Genomic DNA, 19,373 nt, shown 5'->3' on the forward strand with positions numbered 1-19,373 from the left:
TCGGTTAAACACCAACCAGTTCATACCCAAGATAACATCAATCTGCACTAGTGGAAGACACACAAGGTCTATTCCAAAGTCTCTACCAAAAATACTCAAAGGACAATTTAAACAAACTGAAGTAGTGGTCACTGAATCCTTTGCAGGAGTATCAATCACCATACTTCCATGCATCTCAGATATCTCTAACTTAAGTTTCACAGCACAATCCAAAGATATAAAGGAATGAGTAGCACCGGTGTCAATAATAGCTACAAGAGGAAAGCCATTAATATAACACGTACCTCGGATCAAACGATCATCTGCAGAAGTCTCAGAACCCGACAGAGCAAAAACCTTGCCTCCTGACTGATTCTCTTTCTTTGGCTTAGGACACTGTGGACTGATATGACCCACCTCTCCACAGTTGAAGCAAGTCACAGTCTTCAACCGGCAATCTGCAGCCAAATGACCACCTTTCCCACATTTGAAACACTTCTTCTCAGCACTGGTACATTCGTGGAAACGATGTCCAGCCTGACCACATCTGTAACACTTAGCAGGGGCACTAGAGTCTCCCTCACTAGGCCTCTTCATCCCACTCTGTCTCTGGAAACCTTTGCCAGCTGCATACGGTTTCCCACGATCAATCTGATTCTTACCCTTCCTATCAACCCTCTGCTGATAGCTCTCTGCTCTAGCCTTGGAATCCTGTTCAAAAATCCTGCAACAGTCAACCAAATCAGAAAACACTCTGATTCGCTGATATCCGATCGCCTGCTTGATCTCGGGACGCAACCCGTTCTCAAACTTCACGCATTTGGAAAATTCCCCAGTAGCCTCACTATAGGGAGTATAATACTTAGACAACTCTGTGAACTTAGCAGCATACTCCGTAACAGACCGGTTACCCTGCTTCAATTCCAAGAACTCTATCTCTTTCTTTCCTCTAACATCCTCTGGAAAATACTTCCTCAGGAATCTCTCTCTGAACACAACCCAAGTGATCTCAGCATTCCCAGCAGATTCCAACTCAGTGCGGGTAGCAACCCACCAATCATCAGCTTCCTCTGACAGCATATGCGTACCGAACCTGACCTTCTGGTTATCGGCACACTCAGTCACTCGGAAGATTCTCTCAATCTCCTTCAACCACTTCTGAGCACCATCTGGATCGTATGCTCCCTTGAACATTGGAGGATTGTTCTTCTGGAACTCACTCAGTTGACGAGCAGCTCCCATTCCCACGACATTTGGATTCCCTCCAAGTACTCCAGCTAGCATACCCAGAGCCTCAGCAATCGCAGCATCGTCTCTACCTCTTCCAGCCATCTCTATTCTGAAAGCCCAAACAAACTAAAACAATAAGTATTGATAGGGTTACACAACACCTATCCCGTACAGGGGAAACAGAATAATCACGACTCGACTCGACCGACTATGCTCTGATACCACTAATGTAACACCCTTCTAAAATACCCCAATAATTTAATTAAATATCAAAATACAACATCAGAGTAATTATGCAGTTAGGGTGTCACACAATCACTTCACACCATGTTCCAAAATAACAGTCATGCTCTTTATTTAATCAAATAAACATTTGCATAAATCGCAGCGGATATAAATCAAATCAATCAAAACATGTAACACATTACAAGTAAAATGGTTCACAAACAACAGTAAAACATTTAAAGCATCCCTTCCCGATGTTACATCTATCAGAGCATGACCCACTAAGGAACTACTCTAGACTCCACGCACTAGCTCCTACTCAATCACTGCTCGTTACCTGAAAAATAGTTGTAAGGGTGAGTTCCTCAATCGATATAATAGGTATTATAAAATATCATGTCATGTTAAGTAATTTAACACACTTCATCACCCTAATCAAAACACACATTCAGGAACAGCATATCAACTCAAACATGATACTGAATAACAACACAGCAATACCAACACAAACACACGTATAATATTGGAATACATCCATTCATATTATACGCCATACAAATTTTATGCAATGAGACTCCATGCATGCGGTACCGACTATTTGTGAACATATAGTTCAACCTCACCGTCCAAATCCAGACACGGCTACCAAGCTCACTAGTCCCACTCATTTGAGACATAGTGACTCACATCACTAATTCCTCACCATGGGAATTAGCTACCACCCCCAAAGGGCCATGCTATGCACGCTAACTCACCTAGCATGCAAACATCAACAACAGTCCAAAATGACTAACATCACTAATTCCTCACCATGGGAATTAGCTACCACCATAAAGGCCATATATGCATGCTAATCACCTAGCAATGCAACATCAACAACAATTCAAGAATAGACATATGCTCACACTCTAAGCCATAAAACAGTCTATTCACAATGCATACATTCACAACATCATGTATACCATCACATATCATCAACACATTCATTACAAAAGCATATCATATCATGCCACATAATCAATCATAGTATTAGCACACTCTACTAATACCTATACTACTTAAACCCACGGGAAATGATCCCTACAACATCATACCTCAGCTAAGTACATCACTCAGCCTAAACAACCAAAAACTGCACAACAACAGTTCAGAAAAATCTCAATCTGTCCATACGCGTATTGCCTATGCCCATACGCGTATTGCCCACGCCTGACCAAGTCCATACGCGTATTGCCCACGCCCATACGCGTATGCTACGCGTACCACATCCTCATACGCGTACCAACAGAGACAATTTCACGTTCAAAACATCATCTTTTTCACTCATACGCGTATGGTATACCCCATACGCGTACCACTCATGGGATACGCGTATCACACGCGTATCACACGCGTATGGCGCGTACCAGCGCCAAAACCCCCATTTTCAAGCCATCCCATACGCGTATTGCCTAGTGCCATACGCGTATGACCAGAATCAATTTTCCAGATCTGCTATGGGTTTTCTCTGCTACGAGATCTCTACAATCCCAACCTTCTACAGTTCAATTTTCATACATGTTCGTTCGTTTTATCAATTACAGATCATACACATTCGGCTTCCCAAATCACTAACCTTACTACCCCTAATTCCTACGAATTTTCATCAATCATCGTCCAAATTCGTTCATCAAATATTTCACAATTTCAGCATGCATCATTCAAATCAGAGTCAAATTCAGAGGTTTATCACTACCCATTACATGCTATCCCATAAGACCCATCAAACGACGATAACCCCCCTTACCTGAGTTAATCCGGCAATTCCGTTAGCTTCAAGCTTTTCCTCTTCTCTTGCTCTGCCTCTTTGCCCCTTTTCCCACTTTCAGCCGCTTCTCTGTTTTCCTTTTCACGTGAAAACCTTTTCCAAAAATTGGGACTTTTTATTATTCCAACTTATATATTATTCCAATAAATAATTATTCCAATAATAATTATTCAAAAATTCCAAAATAATAATAATAATAATAATCCAATTATCTAATTAAATTAATAAATATATTATTAACTTAATTTAAATAATTATCATATTATTATCGGGGTGTTACATCGATGGTCATCTTAGTGTTATAGTTAAGTCCATTATAGAAGGTTTGAATGATTAACCAATTTTCTAAACTATGATGTGGGCATGCTCTTAACAGCTCTTTATATCTCTCCCAAGCTTCAAACAACGTTTCTCCTTGATTCTGGGTAAATCTGGTTATTTGGTTTCGAAGAACAAAGGTCTTACTTGGGGGAAAGTATCTAGCAAGGAATACTTTTCTAAGGCTTTCCTAAGTTGTTATGGAATTGGGTGGAAGGGAATCTAACCATGATAGGGCTTTATCTCTGAGGGAGAAAGGGAATAATCTTAAATGGATTGCCTCAGGAGAAGCTCCATTGGTTTTAAAAGTGTCTGCTAATTGGAGAAATATTTTCAAATGTTGGTTTGGGTTCTCAGTAGCAAGACCTGCGAATTGTCTCTGTTGCACTAGTTGCAACAGGGAGGGTTTAAGTTCGAAATTATTAGCTGGGATGGTTAGGTTTACTATACTAGAAATAGGTTCTTCGTTGGATGGTTGGGCGAAATCCTTAAGAGGTCTTTGATTTTGATCTTCAGCCATAACTCTCCTAATTCTATGGAAAAATAAACGTGCGCGAGCGTAATGTTCAGGTTCTGCCAGAGGATCTACTAAGCTTTCGGTGCTACGAGTCCTTCACATTGACCGGCAGGTAACAACCTAAGTCTAAACGATATAAAAACAGGGTACGAAATTTGACGAAATTGGTCCCCAGCAACGACACCAAAAACTTGATGCGTGTTTTTCGCAAGTATACGAACGCGTCAGAGTAATATAAAAGATTGTCGAATCCACAGAGACCAAATGTCAATCTATTGTTATCTATTGTTATGGTGTTTATCTAAGGTAATCGAAACAGGGTTTTTAAGAGTGCACAATGAAAAACAAAGTATTAAATTAAATTCAATTAACGAAGACATGTTCGAATGTAATTCACATAATCAATTAATAATCCAAGTACTTGCTAATAGAATTACTTATGGGCAGTGTTTCCTACTTTAAAAAGAACCAATTTAACAGGAACTGTCGCTTTCGCGTATTCAGAACCGAGTTGTACTCCCTAATCAAACCCTCTTATTGTCACTTATAAAAAGGCGCGCATTGCGTTAGAGTAGTAAACCTATTTTTAAGAAATATAGTGTCTTGACTAAGTTGTAAATTATTTTAACCTGGATTTCTTAACCAAAAGAGGTTCTCACGAACCAGACTATAAACTTATAAACTCGTCCGAAAATAGTTTTAAAATCACTTTTCTTTTTAAGTTAAAAACTCCTAATGAACTAAACAAAGCGCTTTCGCTGTATTTGAAATAGTTAAAAACAACTAAGTTTAAACATACGTTAGACGACTTTTGATCTTACCCAACGAAAATTAAGTGCGGGAAAACTTAGGTTGAAAGTCAAAATAGTCCTTAAGTGTTTCTACGAACAATTGTACGGATTATCGGTTAAATTACGATCCTTACATTCTAACATTTATAGTTTTAGCCAGACATGGTAAAGTAAAAATGCATTTTGATTTTTATCATAAAAACGGATAAAATAAGAGACTTTTAAAAAGAAAGTAATAAGTGCGAGTGCAGGAAAGTAAATAAAAGTAGTGCGAGTGCGGAAAATAAATAGAAGTAATGCGGGTGCAGGAAAGTAAATTAAAGTAGTGCGGGTGCAAGAAATAAAGGAAAGTAGTGCAGTGCGAGAAATAAACAAAGTAAAGTGCGAGTGCGGGAAAGTAAACAAAATAAAGGCAGTGTGGGAAAGTAAACAAAATAAAGGCAGTGCGGGAAAATAAAGTAGACAAAATTAAAGCAATAAAACCTGCTCCAATCGGAGGGTCGAATAAAGTGCGAAACAGAAATGAAAATGGCGGCAGGATTAAACTTCCTTCCAAAGTGCTCCAAACTTGATTATAGACTCGATTACACAGTGTAACAACACTCCGATGTGAAACGATTACCATTTTTACACAATACTGATATATGCCTAGTTTTAACTAAGTTTGGATGCCAAAATAAATGAAATCAAGGTTCTATTTATAGGCAAGAAAAGAACATGGAGATTACAAGGATGCCCCTAAGTTTGAAAATGGGCGGGAACCATTTTATTCTTGTGGCGCCCGCCACAACATCATGGCGCCCGCCACAGGAGGAAATTTGCAGCCCCAAGTGGAGATCGTGGGGGACGTGGCAGTTGAGGAGAAGTTGAAACTGGGACACGTCATGGCTGGACCCATGGCGCCAGCCACAGTGGGAGCCACAAGTGTAAAATGCTGATTTTATGGCTTTTTAGCTTATTTTCGCTCCTTTTCTCGATCGGGGCTCCGATTAGACTGGAAACCTGAAAACAAAGAAAAACATAGTAATAACATAACAAAATAACAATAAAACAACTAAAATGCATGCGAAATCGGAGTCGAAAATACGGTGAATTTCAGTGTCATAAGTATCATATTGGTTCTTTAACTATCCAAAACATGCCATATTAGTTCTTTCCATTCATTAGTGATGAATTCAACGATTGATTTTTTTATTTTTTATCGCTAATTAGACGAAAAAGACTAACATGGTACATTTTGAAAAGTTGAAGGATTAATATGATACTTTCTTAAGTCAAGGGACCAAAATGAATCCAGAGGTCAAATTAAGAGACTAAAAAAGGTATTAATCCTAAAATCCTTTACCCTTTTGAATCCTTAATCCCTCATTAGCCCGATTAAGGCAATAAGTTCATACTATATCAAAATGCATGCATGTTATAATAATTTCTAATTATATAGGAAAAAATATCAAAAAATAAATTAGTGCCTGAAGTGTGGGGAGTCACACTACAAATTAAAGGACAAGGGTGATGATGATGATAATGGTGTAAGCATAAAAGATCCTCCTATCAAGGTGATATGCCACCTATGAATAATTCCAAGGTTTAAGAGATTATTTGCTAATGTCAATAATGCAAATAATATTACATGGCATGCAAATTAAAAAAAATATGATGGACAAATTTGTCATGTGGCTGATTCTTTGCAATGAAAGAAAATTGATTCGTTGTTTCCAGATTTTGGCCTTGAGACAAGAAACCTTAAGCTTGGACTTGCCAGTAATGGAATGAACTTGCTTGGTAATCTGAGTACTAACCATACTTTATGGCATATTATTATCTTAATTTACAATCTATCTTCGTGGTTGTACATGAAGCACAAATATATGATGTCATTTATGATGATTTTAGGCACAAGACAACTACAAAACAACATAGATACTTATCTAAGTTTATTGATTGAATATTTAAAAAAATTGTTGGAGAAAGGCGTTGATGTTGATGATGCGTATTCAGGTGAGACATTTAAGATGCATGTCGTGTTATTTTGCATAATCAATGACTTCTCTGCATATGGTAGTTTGTCAAGGCACAATGTTAAGGGACATAAAATGTGTCATATATGTGAAGCTAATACATGTTATCACCAACTAAATAATGTAAAAAAATTACTATTTATCTTCGGTATCGGAAATTTCTAAAACCCGATCATCTATATCGTAGATTGTCGAAAACTTTTAATGGAGATCAAGAGTTTGATATTGCTCTAAAGCCCTTAACCAATGAGGAAATTTATCAACGACAATAACACATTAATATTGTCTTTGGAAAGAGCCAAAAAGATCCCATGGAGAAAAATATATGGAAAACGAGGTCGGTGTTCTTTGATCTTCCATATTAGTCTAGCCTTGACGCAAGAGATTGTCTTGTGTGCTGTATGAGGAGAAATATTTGTTTGATTGTTTAATTGGAACAATTCTCAACATTAAAGGCAATATAGAAGATGGTAAGAATGAACATCTATATATGGTGAATATGGGTATACGACAAGAGTTAACCCAAGAAGCAATAGGTAAAAGAACATATTTTCCCCTAGCATGTCACACTTTGTCTAGAAAATAAAATAAAAGGTTTTGCGAGTGTTTGTATGGTACCAAAGTTCCCCAAGGGTCCTCATCAAATATAAAGAAACTTGTATCAGTGAAATATCTTAAATTAATTGGATTTTAATCTTATGATTGTCATGTCTTCATGCAACAACTTCTACCGGTGGCTATTTATGGCATCTTGCCAAAAAATGTAAGGGAAACTGTAACTAGATTGTGATTTTTATTTAATATTCTATGTAATAAAGTCATTGATCCAAAAAAATTAAATGAGTTGGAGCATGAGACTGCAATTATCTTGTGTCAATTGGAGATGTATTTCACTCTATCAGTTTTTAACATTATGGTTCAATTAATTGTTCATCTAGTCAGGGAGATTAGATTTTATGGCCCAGTTTATTTAAGGTGGATGTATCTAGTAGAGTGATACATGAATATATTTAAAGTTTATACAAAGAATCACCATTGTATGGAAGTTTCAATCATTGAAAGGTTCACCACATAAGAAGTTATAAAGTTTTGTTCAAACTATTTATCATAAGTAGACTCTATAAAAATTCCCAAGTCTCGTCATTATGGAAGAAATGAAGGTAGATATACTCAAGGTAATGTTAAGTCAATGTCTCAGGATGTAGCATATTTGTATATATTGAATAATGTTAATGATGTTCAACCTTATCCACTCACAAAAGACTTATCAAGGAAATATTCTCCCGGATGAGTGAAAAATGGTTGATGATAAAGCATAACAATAGTTTCATAAATTGGTTTAATGAAATAATTTCTAATTATGGGAGTGCATCTGAGACAATTAAATGAATGATATTTATGCCTAAATTTAATGTAATAACTTAGATTGCATGTGATATTAGTAAATTTTCCTTCTATACAAAATCAAAGGATAATTGTAGTACCATGCAAAATATTGGGGCTATGATTGAGGCTAAATCTATGTACTTTTCTAGTTCAAATACAAGAATTGTGTAATGGCATATAGATCGTATTTTGGGGTCACTTAAGATATTTGAGAGATTGATTGTATTATATTTAAAGTGCCTTTATTTAAATACAAATGGATTGACAGTAACAGTGATGTACAAATCGATGAGTTTGGATTCACATGGTTTGTCCTTCGTAAGATAACTTATATGAATGAGCCTTTAACCATGGCCTCCCAAGAAAAACAAGTGTTTTATTTTACTAATACTTATAAAAATATATGATCAATTATTTTGCAAGGAAAACACATTTGTGCTAATGATGAAAATCAAGATTCCACTCTTGATATTTTTAAGACCCATTCTTTAACAACACATGCGTGTACCTCGTATGAAGAAAATGATTCATATGATATGCATGTTATTCGTTATGATCATTAAGAAGGGATATGAGTAAACCAACGAGTAATTTTTTTTATTGTTTATCGATAATCTATTGGTATTTTTATTTTTAATATTTATAGTTAATATTTTTAATAATTTTTTGTAATTGATTTTATTCTTTTTTGTTTAAACAGATAGACAGACCATTCATCCAACACTCCTCTTAAAAATTAAGGTTCTCTTATTCAACATAAAAGGAAGAACATAATACTAGAGGTGCCACAATGATAAATAAATTAACAAAATTCTTCAATTCATGTGTTAAGTTATGATTCGAGTTTGATATTAAAATTAGGAGGTGTTATGGTGAACATGCTTCCATAGTTAGGAGTTATGCGATATTACTTGGTTGTAGCAAAATGAGTATTTTGATAGATGGTTAAGGCCAGGTATCAGATGATGTGAAATAAAGTATATGGATCTATCTTGAGGTATTACTTTTAACTTATATGATTTGATCTTACAATTGTATACATGACCATTTATGTTTTTGTTAAATACTAATACCTACTTGTTGAAGTAAATGTAATTAGTTTTTGAATTTTTATAAAGTAGTGATAAGTTGAAGAATAAATTGATTTCTTATATTGGTGATCGTTGAAGGGACTTTAAGACACAACTCACATTTGATGAGGAGACTGATTTTGATCATCCAGTTGTGAAGTATAGTTTTATTGATAAGGAGATTAGGGATAAATCTGTTAAGGCTCATAGTTCTCCTGAATTTTAATTTAGTAGTAATCTTATTTTGTGAAGTATAATCTTGTCTTGTGTTGATGCCTTTAATATACAACTCTGCAAATTAATATCTCCACTATGTTTATAACAAACTAAGAGTTGAAGAGGAAAGGAAAACAAGGTTAAAATTTTAATCCCTATAGATTGTCTCGTGGAGGATATGAAAAACCGGAGGAGACCATGATTAATGAAAAAAATAACGGAGACAACAACAACATGAGGATGTTTCACTAAGCCTTGATTGCAACCCATCTCCATCATCATACAATGAGAAATGGAAAAGGGACCGACAAAGACCGGGAGGATAGTTCAAGTCAAAGGCTACACATGTAGTTGATGAGAAGATTATAAGTAGATTTTTTTGTCAAAAATATTAATGGTAGGCTACTTCACCTTGGTAATGAACTTTTATTTGTGTTGTAGGATTCATTGGTTGAAACGGTCAATGAAGGTTCCTTTGTTCCTTAAGCACACCATGATATATTAGTAGAAGCAATTGGAACAAATGCGCATGGTGGGCGTGTTTGTCGTGTTGGACAAGGCATCGACCTAAGACAATACTTCTAATCATCTTCAAGGAGTGAGGAATTGCATAAGAAACAAATGGAAGAGCTATTTGATTATAACTTTGAAGAAAAATTATCAAGGGAGTGATAGAGTATATAGCATGGTGTGATTGTGGTATGTATGTGTTTTATTTTGTTGTTTGTCTGCTTAAAGTTATGTGTTGTGTGTTGTTGTTTGTGTGGATCTATGTGCTTACAGGTATGAAGACTATAACAACATGATGAATTAATTGTGATGTTGACAACACCCTTAAGAGGAGTCTTCATCATTGTTGTTTTTCAAGGACATGATTGTTTATCAAGAGAAGGTGTTTGGTATGTTACCAAAGTGATGATGCTTTATAAGTTTGACCAAGTGATGGTGCTTGATGATTTGTTTATCAAATGATGGTGCTTGGTATGTTATTTAAGTGATAATGCCTAATGTGTTTACTCAAGTGATGGTGTTTGATAAGTTGTTAATCAAGATATGATGTTAGGTATGTTACTCAAATGATGGTGCTTGATGTGTTCTCATAAGTGATGGTGCTCGGCAAGTCGTTTATCAAGTGATGGTGTTTGGTATGTTAATCAAATGATGGTGTTTTATGTGTTTGCTCAAGTGATGGGGCTTGACAAGTTGTTTATAAATGATGGTGCTCGGTATGTTACTCAAGTGAGAGAGTTTGATCAAACGGAATATTAAAGTATCATTGTTGTGCTTTGAGATCAAGTTATATGCGCCTATTTGTGAAAATAACACCTTATGTCAACCAACGTTTAGTGATGTCAACAAAGATCTCTGAACAAGTAGGTTTCCTAATGATGGAGTTCATTAGGAAGACTTATCTCAAGCCTCATCAATATAAGATTCATGGTGATGGTAATATGCATTAATTTATCTCAAACCTTATCAAGAACACTCAAGGTTCTTGTGTAGTGCTAAATTCAAAGTTAATGATGTCAAGACTTGAAGCTTCAGAGTGTGAAAGAAAGGAAGTGTGAAAGATCATCTGGTCGTGTTTGTATGAGTGATCAGTGTCTTGTAAAGACACAAGGGCATTACTGGAAGCATTATGGGTAAATCACACACACACACACACACACACACACACACACACATAAACAAACACACACACACTCACAAACACACACACGTACACACGCACACACATACACACATACGCGCATGCATACACACAACATTAAGAAGCCTATCATTCTCAATTAAAGTCATTAAAAAAATTATTTTGGGACCTAACTAGTTGATTAAGGGATTGTCTGCACGAATCAAGTTATATACCTGTTTACCCCTATTTTTGGTAAACAATCGCTAGTCTTATTAGAAAATTTACTTGCAGGATCGACTAGTGAATCCTATGACATATGTGCATAAATTCTTAAAATAGTGTTTGACTTTTTTGTTGTAAATGTATCATAGATTCTAACTTTGCAAGAAAATAAAAGAAAAACTTAAATGCAAGGGATTTCGACAGGGTCGAGATCCTTGTAAAAATGCAAGATAAAAGACAATTAAATTGCTTAAAGCAATGTGTAAAGCAAGAAAAAAAAGAATTTGCTTAAATATGTAAAGAATGGTGTGCATGATCATACATGTTTTCTCACTAACTCGTTTCTCACTCTTGTCTGGGTACTTTGAATATTTAGAGTTTTCGTAATGATATTTCCACCCCAAATCCTAACACTAGAATATCTACATATATACTAATATATAAATAACTGCCTACAACAACTCTATTTCTAGGATCGACACGTATCCAGTTGCATGTTTTTCACCTTTCTGATTGGCTTCAACGTGTCTTCGATGCAAGGATAATACCAAAAGACAGTTAAACAATCTGATCTCATCGTTTTGCTTTAATTTCCAGTGTCGACCAATAATCCTTCATCAAATTCCTGAGAACGATATCCTTCATAATCTGAGAAAACACGCCAAGTCCCCATCTTCATGTTCCACATAGCTAATTCGACGCCCTTGGCTAAGGACCCCTATTTCCGAAATGCTATCACACATCATCATTTTATTAAGTGTTTTTATGAATCCCTTTTTCCCCATGCCAAGTTTAATGATGTTGAAGTTCCATGCCAACAAATTGCCCCCCCCCCCCCCCCCCCCCCCCCCCCCCCCCCCCCCAAAAAAAAATGCCACTTTTGACCAATTGAGAGATATGGGTGTTTTTTAAACTTTACCGTGTCAGGTAATATACTTATGCCATCATCATGGAAACTTTAGTGAAATATCTTTTCAATATGTGCAACCACAAACTAGCTTATAGTATCTGCCTTGCATTATCCCACCAGTATTCGGCCTCTTCTAACAACATGTGAGTACCATAAAGAAACATATGAGCATTTGTGCAAGCCATCACTCAAAAGATTTTATTGATATCTTGCAACCAAACCTGAGCACTCTCTAGGTCATACATCCCCTTGAAGGTTGGCGTATTATTTCTGAAACTTGTTCAGCCCACAGGATTAAGCACCTTTGGCCTATGGATTATGATTAGCTTGTAAAGTCTATCCCATCACCTGAGCCATAGTTGCCAAGGCATCAATGATTTCACGGTCATTTCTTCCAGTTATCTCTCTGTATAACAACAATCAAACATTAGAAGAAACGTTGCATCGACAGTGTTCACACATTGGACGCATACTAGGAAACAAGTAAAATTACAAAACCTGGATTGACGAACCAACCTGCTATGGTACCACTATGTAACACCCTAAATTCGGCCTCTTAATATAAAGATAAATTTCACAACTTAGGGTGTTACTTATAACACAACATGCAACTTCATGAATACTTTTCAGAAACTTCGCAGCGGAAATCAAAATATCTCAAAATATAAAATAATTATTTATAGGAGATTACTCAAGAAATAAAACGCCAAACACCAACTCAAGACGAACAATACGACATGTTCCCGATGTTATATATCAGAGCATATAAAATTGACTAAAATAGCGATAAATATAAAATATATGAAGAATATCTCTAAGGTCATCTCCCACTCACAAGTAACTACTCCTACTGAGTATCTGTACAAACAATTGCACAAAACCAACAAAATAAATAAGAAAGGGGTGATAATACATCTTATAAATGATAATGGTGAAAATTAGCAGTAGGATGGTAAATAGTGACAATCACAAATATATCATTCACACAAAACAAAATCATAGTTCAAATAGTAATGCAAATGCTAATGCCACCAACACCTTCATCAATATGCACGTGGTACCATATTATTGGGATCAGAGGTATGTTACTAATTACCCATCTCTTCGGTTCCTCTTGAACCGTGTCTCTCTCTGGATGTGAGACTGCCATGGTTCCTCTCAGAACCTGACCATCACTGGACCGAAATCACACCTAATTCCAAAATATATGCATGCATGATCATGTATAAATGCAAGCATGCAACTCAAAAATCGTCAAATTATCATTATCAAAACATCATCATCATCAAAATATCATCCTCAAAACATCATCAAAATATGGTTCCACTCTTGAACCAAAATATTGCCAGTCACATGTCATCACTGTAATCTCTTTGGATTACTAATCTCCAAAAATATAATTTTAAAATAATTATGTTTCATCTTTAAAATAGTAAAGTTATATTATTACTCAACAACTCTAACTCGTCAAAATACTCGAAATTTCTCGAAATTTCATTATATTAGTAATAGCTCAATATAGTACTCAAAAAACTCAAAAACAGCTTAATAACATCTCTCAACTCTCAAAATCACTCTAGAGTATCCAAAGGTACTCTATAAGGAGAAAATATTCAAAGGTGTTCTAAGGACAACTCTTCACAAGTGATAACTCTAATAACTCTACTAACTCTAATGGATGGAAGTTCAACTCATATTATTCTATAATGACCTTAAGGTTACCAAAAGGTCACTAACGTCAAAATTGCTCAAAAATTGGCAAAAAACTTCCCGAACTCAAAAACTGCCGAAAACGCCCCGAACTACCGCGGGACCAGAAATCGCAGCCGCCTCCCACTAACATTGACGCCCACCGCCTCTTGCTATCGTGGCATTGTCGTTGTGCGGCTCTCCGCCGCCGATAACGGCGTTATGCAACACCTTCAGCCCCCGCCTTGCGGCGCGGCCCTTCGGTGCTGATGTGTCGCCGCTGCCGCCAACCCGCGACACGACCCACCCGATTTTGGTGTCGTCGCGTGGTCGCTGAACCCATTCGAAACCCAATATTTTCCAATTGTTCCAAAATTCCCGATGTTTCAATTTCCGTGAGAAGTCTGATTTTCTATTTTTCGTAAAAAGGTTCAGTTTTTGAAAAAAGTTAGGTTTTTGACATCTGAGAGAATTTTGAAAAAACATATCGAAATGTTTTTTGGAAAATTTGAGAAAACAAGACCAAATAGGATCGCTAAAAAATTACACAGACATCAAAATTCTATTACAACACAATTGTTACAACCAGGTCTATATTCATATCAAACAAATATGTTCATGCATCAACAAGTCAATTACAATAACCTTATGGGATTTTTATCCCAATTCCAATTGGCCATCTACAGTAATACAATGAACCACATAATTATTTATCTATCAAGGCCAATAAGGTTTTGCTCAAAGCTTATTTAGCCAAACACATTAATGAAGGAAACATATCATAAACCTTGACGCTGATCGGAGGGTAAGGATCCCTTACCACTCTAGTTGCCTATTATTACCCATCAATAAGAAAATTCCCCCTACCTTAGAATTGTAGAATTTTTAAATTTTTGGCTATGATTTTTCTTCGTAGTTCTCCCTCTTCCAATCCCTTAGTTGTCTCTTTTCTCGAAAATTCAAATCTTACGTATTGTAACTTAGCCCACCAAATCTCAGTATCTATTTTACCCTAATTTCATAATCTTTAATTATTGCACTTTGGCCTTATTTTCCCAGATTCTCACCACTCCACATCTTATTCTCAATATATTCCAGTTTCCACCCAAACTCTTAAAATTCTTATTTTATTATTATTTTAATTAAATAAAAATTTAATTTAAATAAAAAATTAATAAAAATTCTCCAGATTTTTATTTTCTCAAATTATTACTAAATAACTAAAAATTATCTAATTATCTCTAATAATTCCAATAAATCTTATTTTATTTTTTCGCTCTCAAATTCTATAACCCCGATAGTTATTAAATTACCAAAATACCTCTGAACACCAAATAACATAAATAATTAAAATATATCGAATAACACACATATAAACACACCAATAATTAAATAAAATATTTAATTAAAAATAGGGGTGCTACATTTTTTATGCAAATATTGAGCCATTCAATGTAACTGAAGTATTGAAGGACTCAAAGTGGATGCAAGCCATGATGGAGGAATTGAAATCCATAGAGGTCAATAATACCTGATCACTAGTCGAATTGCCACAAGGTAAGAAGGCAATTGGTGTGAAGTGGGTGTACAAAGTGAAATAGAAGTAACCAAACACAAAACAAGACTTCTAGCTAACGGATTTGTTCAGAGAGAAGAAATTGACTTTGATGAAGTTTTTGCACAAATTGCTAGAATCGAAACAATCAGGTTGATTATTGGCTTAGCAAGCATAGAAAAATGGTATGTATGTCAGATGGGTGTGAAATGTGTATTTCTAAATGGCCCCTTATATGAAGAAGTTTATGTAGCACAACCAAACAATTTTATGCAGCAATGTCAAGAAAGCAAGGTATACAGGTTGGACAAAGCCCTGTATGGACTCAAACAAGCTCCAAGAGCTTCAAATAAAAGGATATATGGTTTTCTAAGGGAGAAGGAGTTTGTAAATGGCACAAGTGAGCATGATGTATATGTTAGAATAAGTATGAGTGAACTGCTCATACTTTGTCTCTATGTAGATGACCCGTTGATAATAGGTAGCTACAAGAAGGATATCAAAGACTTCAAAAGTGTCATGAGCAAGGAATTTGAAATGTATGACCTAGGAAACATTTCATATTTCCCTGGTATCAAATTATATAAGAGTAATAGAGGCTTAATGTTGCACCAAATAAGATATGCAAGTGAAATTCTTAAAAGATTTGAGATGAAGGATTGCAATGCAACTTCAACACCAGTTGAACCAAGACTGCAATTGATGAAAGAGTTGAATGAAAATGATGTTGATCCAACACATCATAGAAGACTCATTAGATCATTAAGATACCTTTGTCACACAATGTTTGATCTATCACACAATATAGGTATGGTGAGTAGGTTCATGCAAAAGGCAAAGGTATCCTATGTTGCAGCCACCAAGAGGATACTAAGGCATCTCAAAGGAAAACTAGACTATGACATTTTGTTTTCTGCAACAAATGAAGGAAAGGAATGCAAACTAGTGGGATACACTGACTAAAGTTGGTGTGGTGATAGTGAAGATAGAAAATCCGCAACTGGTTATGTGTTTATGCTAGGTGGTACACCAGTTTCTTGGAGCTCAAGAAAAGAACCAGTTGTAGCTCTGTCATCATGTGAGGCTGAGTACACAGCTGCCTCTCTTTGTGTATGTCAAGCAACATGGATGGTGAATCTGATTGAAGAGATTACATGTGAAAAATCATGGATCAATGATCATAGAGATTGATAACATGTCAGCTATCAATTTGGCAAAGAATCTGATAGCACATTGAAGAAGCAAACACATTGAGATGAGATTCCATTATCATAGAGAGCAAGTAGCTAATGGGAAGCTGAACTTGGAACATTGAAGAACTGAGAATCAGATTGCAGACATCATGATAAAGGTTATGCTGGTGGAATTGTTCAAAAGTTTGAGAACTATGATGAATGTATATATCTTAGATACAATGAATTAAGTGGTGTGTTAAATATGTTACTCTTCATGTTAAACATGTTTGTAAAGTGCAAGATTCGACATAGTCGAAGTCGAATGTATTCAATAGAGTAATATCTGAATATGGTTTGTAATAGTTTAATCTGCATGTATTCGATAGAAAGTCGAATATAGCTTTTAGTAGATGAAGGTGCATGTATTCGATAAAGTCGAATATAGCTAGTCAAAGTCAGCTAGTTTGAGATTACTTGATGCGCAAGTAATCTCATTATAAATAGGTAGACACATTGCATTTGTAAACAGAGAGAAAAAACACAAAAGAGAGAAATTCTTCGTTGATAGAAAAATCAATAAACCTTCATTCTTTCACTTCAACTCATACTCTCTTAATTCTATCTTCTCACTCATTTTACTTTTAAAAAAAGATATTTCTTCTCAAATCATTGTGTGAGGGAATTACCTTGCAATCAATGTGTAGTTAAATCACTTGAGAGAAGATTGAAAAACGAGAATCTTAAATCAATCAAGAAAATAATTAAATACTATTCTATCAAAATGAATTCCAACAAATACTTTGATGATTACGAATGATATATATTTCTCCTTATTATTAGTAAGGGTGTGGAAAAAAAATTATTTCTCTAAGAACCATTTAATAAAAATTGAAAGACCATTTTAATTAATCCAAATTGTTTTTTAAAAAACTGAACCATTACTCTTACCATTTTCTTTTAATTTGTATATGCTCTCTTTTTAGTTTTAATTTATATTACAATAATTTTTTTATTGATTTGAGATATAGTTTAGTTTTATTAAAAAATAATTCTATTGATTCACTTATATTATTTAATTTCTATTGAATTGCACCATAATCACACTAAAAAAACTGTTATTTCCTCTAAAAAATGAATTTTATAAAAAAATCCATTGAAAATCTAGTTTATAATTAAAACTGATTTTAAATAGTTCTGAACTGATTTGAAACTGCTTCCAACTATTAAATTGAATTCACTTTGGTTTACAAACATTTTAATATTATATATAATTAAAATTATAAAAAAAAACATATAAACAGGAAACAGTTTATGCATACCTATTCCAAGTTCAAAGGATTATAAATTATTCAAATGATAATCACACTTCAAAAGTATATCCATTAAAAATCTCAATAGTATCTAACTCGAGTCCTAGAATAACCATCACTTTTATTTTATTTTGTAGAAGTCAACAAAAACAAAATACTCGTGACATAAAGTTTATACAAGCTGTTGCTAAGCAACTTCCTTTCGGCATCTCCACTCTAATCCCACAGATAATATAGTCAATTAGTCAATGAGTGATTTGAAAACCACCTCTCTCTCTTGAAAATTTGTTTTTCAATAATTAAATCGTTTAGTTAAATTTATTAATCAAGTGAATTGAATAGGAAAAAAAAACTCAAATTTATTAATTAAATAATTAAAATTGAATTATATATAATTCAACTCGTTAAATTCATAGATTAATTTAATTATATATGAAAATAATTATTATTATCTTTAAGAGTAGATTTAGAGATGTACTTCAAATTTTACCTATATATTTTTTTAATCTAGTGATTTTAATTGATAATTTATATTTTCAAGTGAACAAAATATTTCTAAAAATAATTATATAAATAAAATAAATATCATATAAATTATATTTTTTAAGAAAATAATTTATAATTTAACATATATTTTCTAATTTAAAAAATATCTTCTAAATTTATTTAAATTTAAGAAAATCAAATACATCTTCTAAATTGATTTTAATTTAAAAAAATATTTTCTAAAAAAATCTACATCCTATACAAATACATTTAAATTAAAAAAAACATATATCTTCAATTTGTTTTAAACTATCTTTAAAAAAATATAACTTTTTAAAAATCGTAGCATATACCCTTATATTATTTTTAAATTTTATTTTAATTAATTTAAATTTAAAGATTTAATTAAAAAATAGACTTAAAAAAAATCTTTTTAATTTGTAAAGTTAACCAACTGAATCTCGAATTATTGATAAACTTATAACGGAATGAATTTGAATTTAAAAAAAAGTTCGTATCGAACTCGAAAAAAAATTTAAACTTAATCAATTTTTAACGAGTCGAGTCGATCTGAAACGAATTCAATTCAACTCTACTCATTTTCCAACCCTACTTATAATCCAATAAATATGCAATTTGATCCGATTTGAAATTTCTATGCAATTTCTTCAACAGAGTTCTTAAATTATTTTCCATTTAATATATACTATAAATAGTTATATACCCTTTTAATCTTAATTAGATCCTCAAGATTGATGATGGATTCTATTTCAGCTTCAGAACAGGACATAGAGAATAATGTCAACAATAAGCAGTTTCTTCCAAGAAAGCCAGTA

General features: G+C 34.1%; 1 protein-coding gene and 1 non-coding gene across 5 annotated transcripts in view; both read left to right on the forward strand.

Annotated features, from left to right (window-relative positions):
• Positions 1–3,588: 3,588 nt before the first annotated feature.
• LOC127132921 (small nucleolar RNA R71) lies at positions 3,589–3,695 on the forward strand. Its single transcript, XR_007806925.1, has one exon. It is a non-coding gene; the product is annotated as a small nucleolar RNA R71 (small nucleolar RNA).
• A 15,514-nt stretch (positions 3,696–19,209) lies between these two features.
• Positions 19,210–19,373, forward strand: part of LOC127126262 (uncharacterized) — a 30,458-nt gene continuing 30,294 nt past the window's right edge. For 3 of the 4 annotated variants that reach the window (XR_007804938.1, XR_007804937.1, XM_051055154.1), the window contains exon 1: positions 19,213–19,370. Coding sequence is in view for 2 of the 4 variants with exons in the window: in XM_051055154.1 (XP_050911111.1) it covers positions 19,293–19,370 (78 nt within the window). In the remaining 2 variants the exon portion in view is untranslated. Of the gene's footprint in view, positions 19,371–19,373 lie in introns of all 4 variants that reach the window. The other variant, XM_051055153.1, reaches the window with a different exon arrangement.

This window comes from Lathyrus oleraceus, chromosome 3 (genome assembly GCF_024323335.1).
Source record: "Lathyrus oleraceus cultivar Zhongwan6 chromosome 3, CAAS_Psat_ZW6_1.0, whole genome shotgun sequence".
Classification (NCBI taxonomy): domain Eukaryota; kingdom Viridiplantae; phylum Streptophyta; class Magnoliopsida; order Fabales; family Fabaceae; genus Lathyrus; species Lathyrus oleraceus.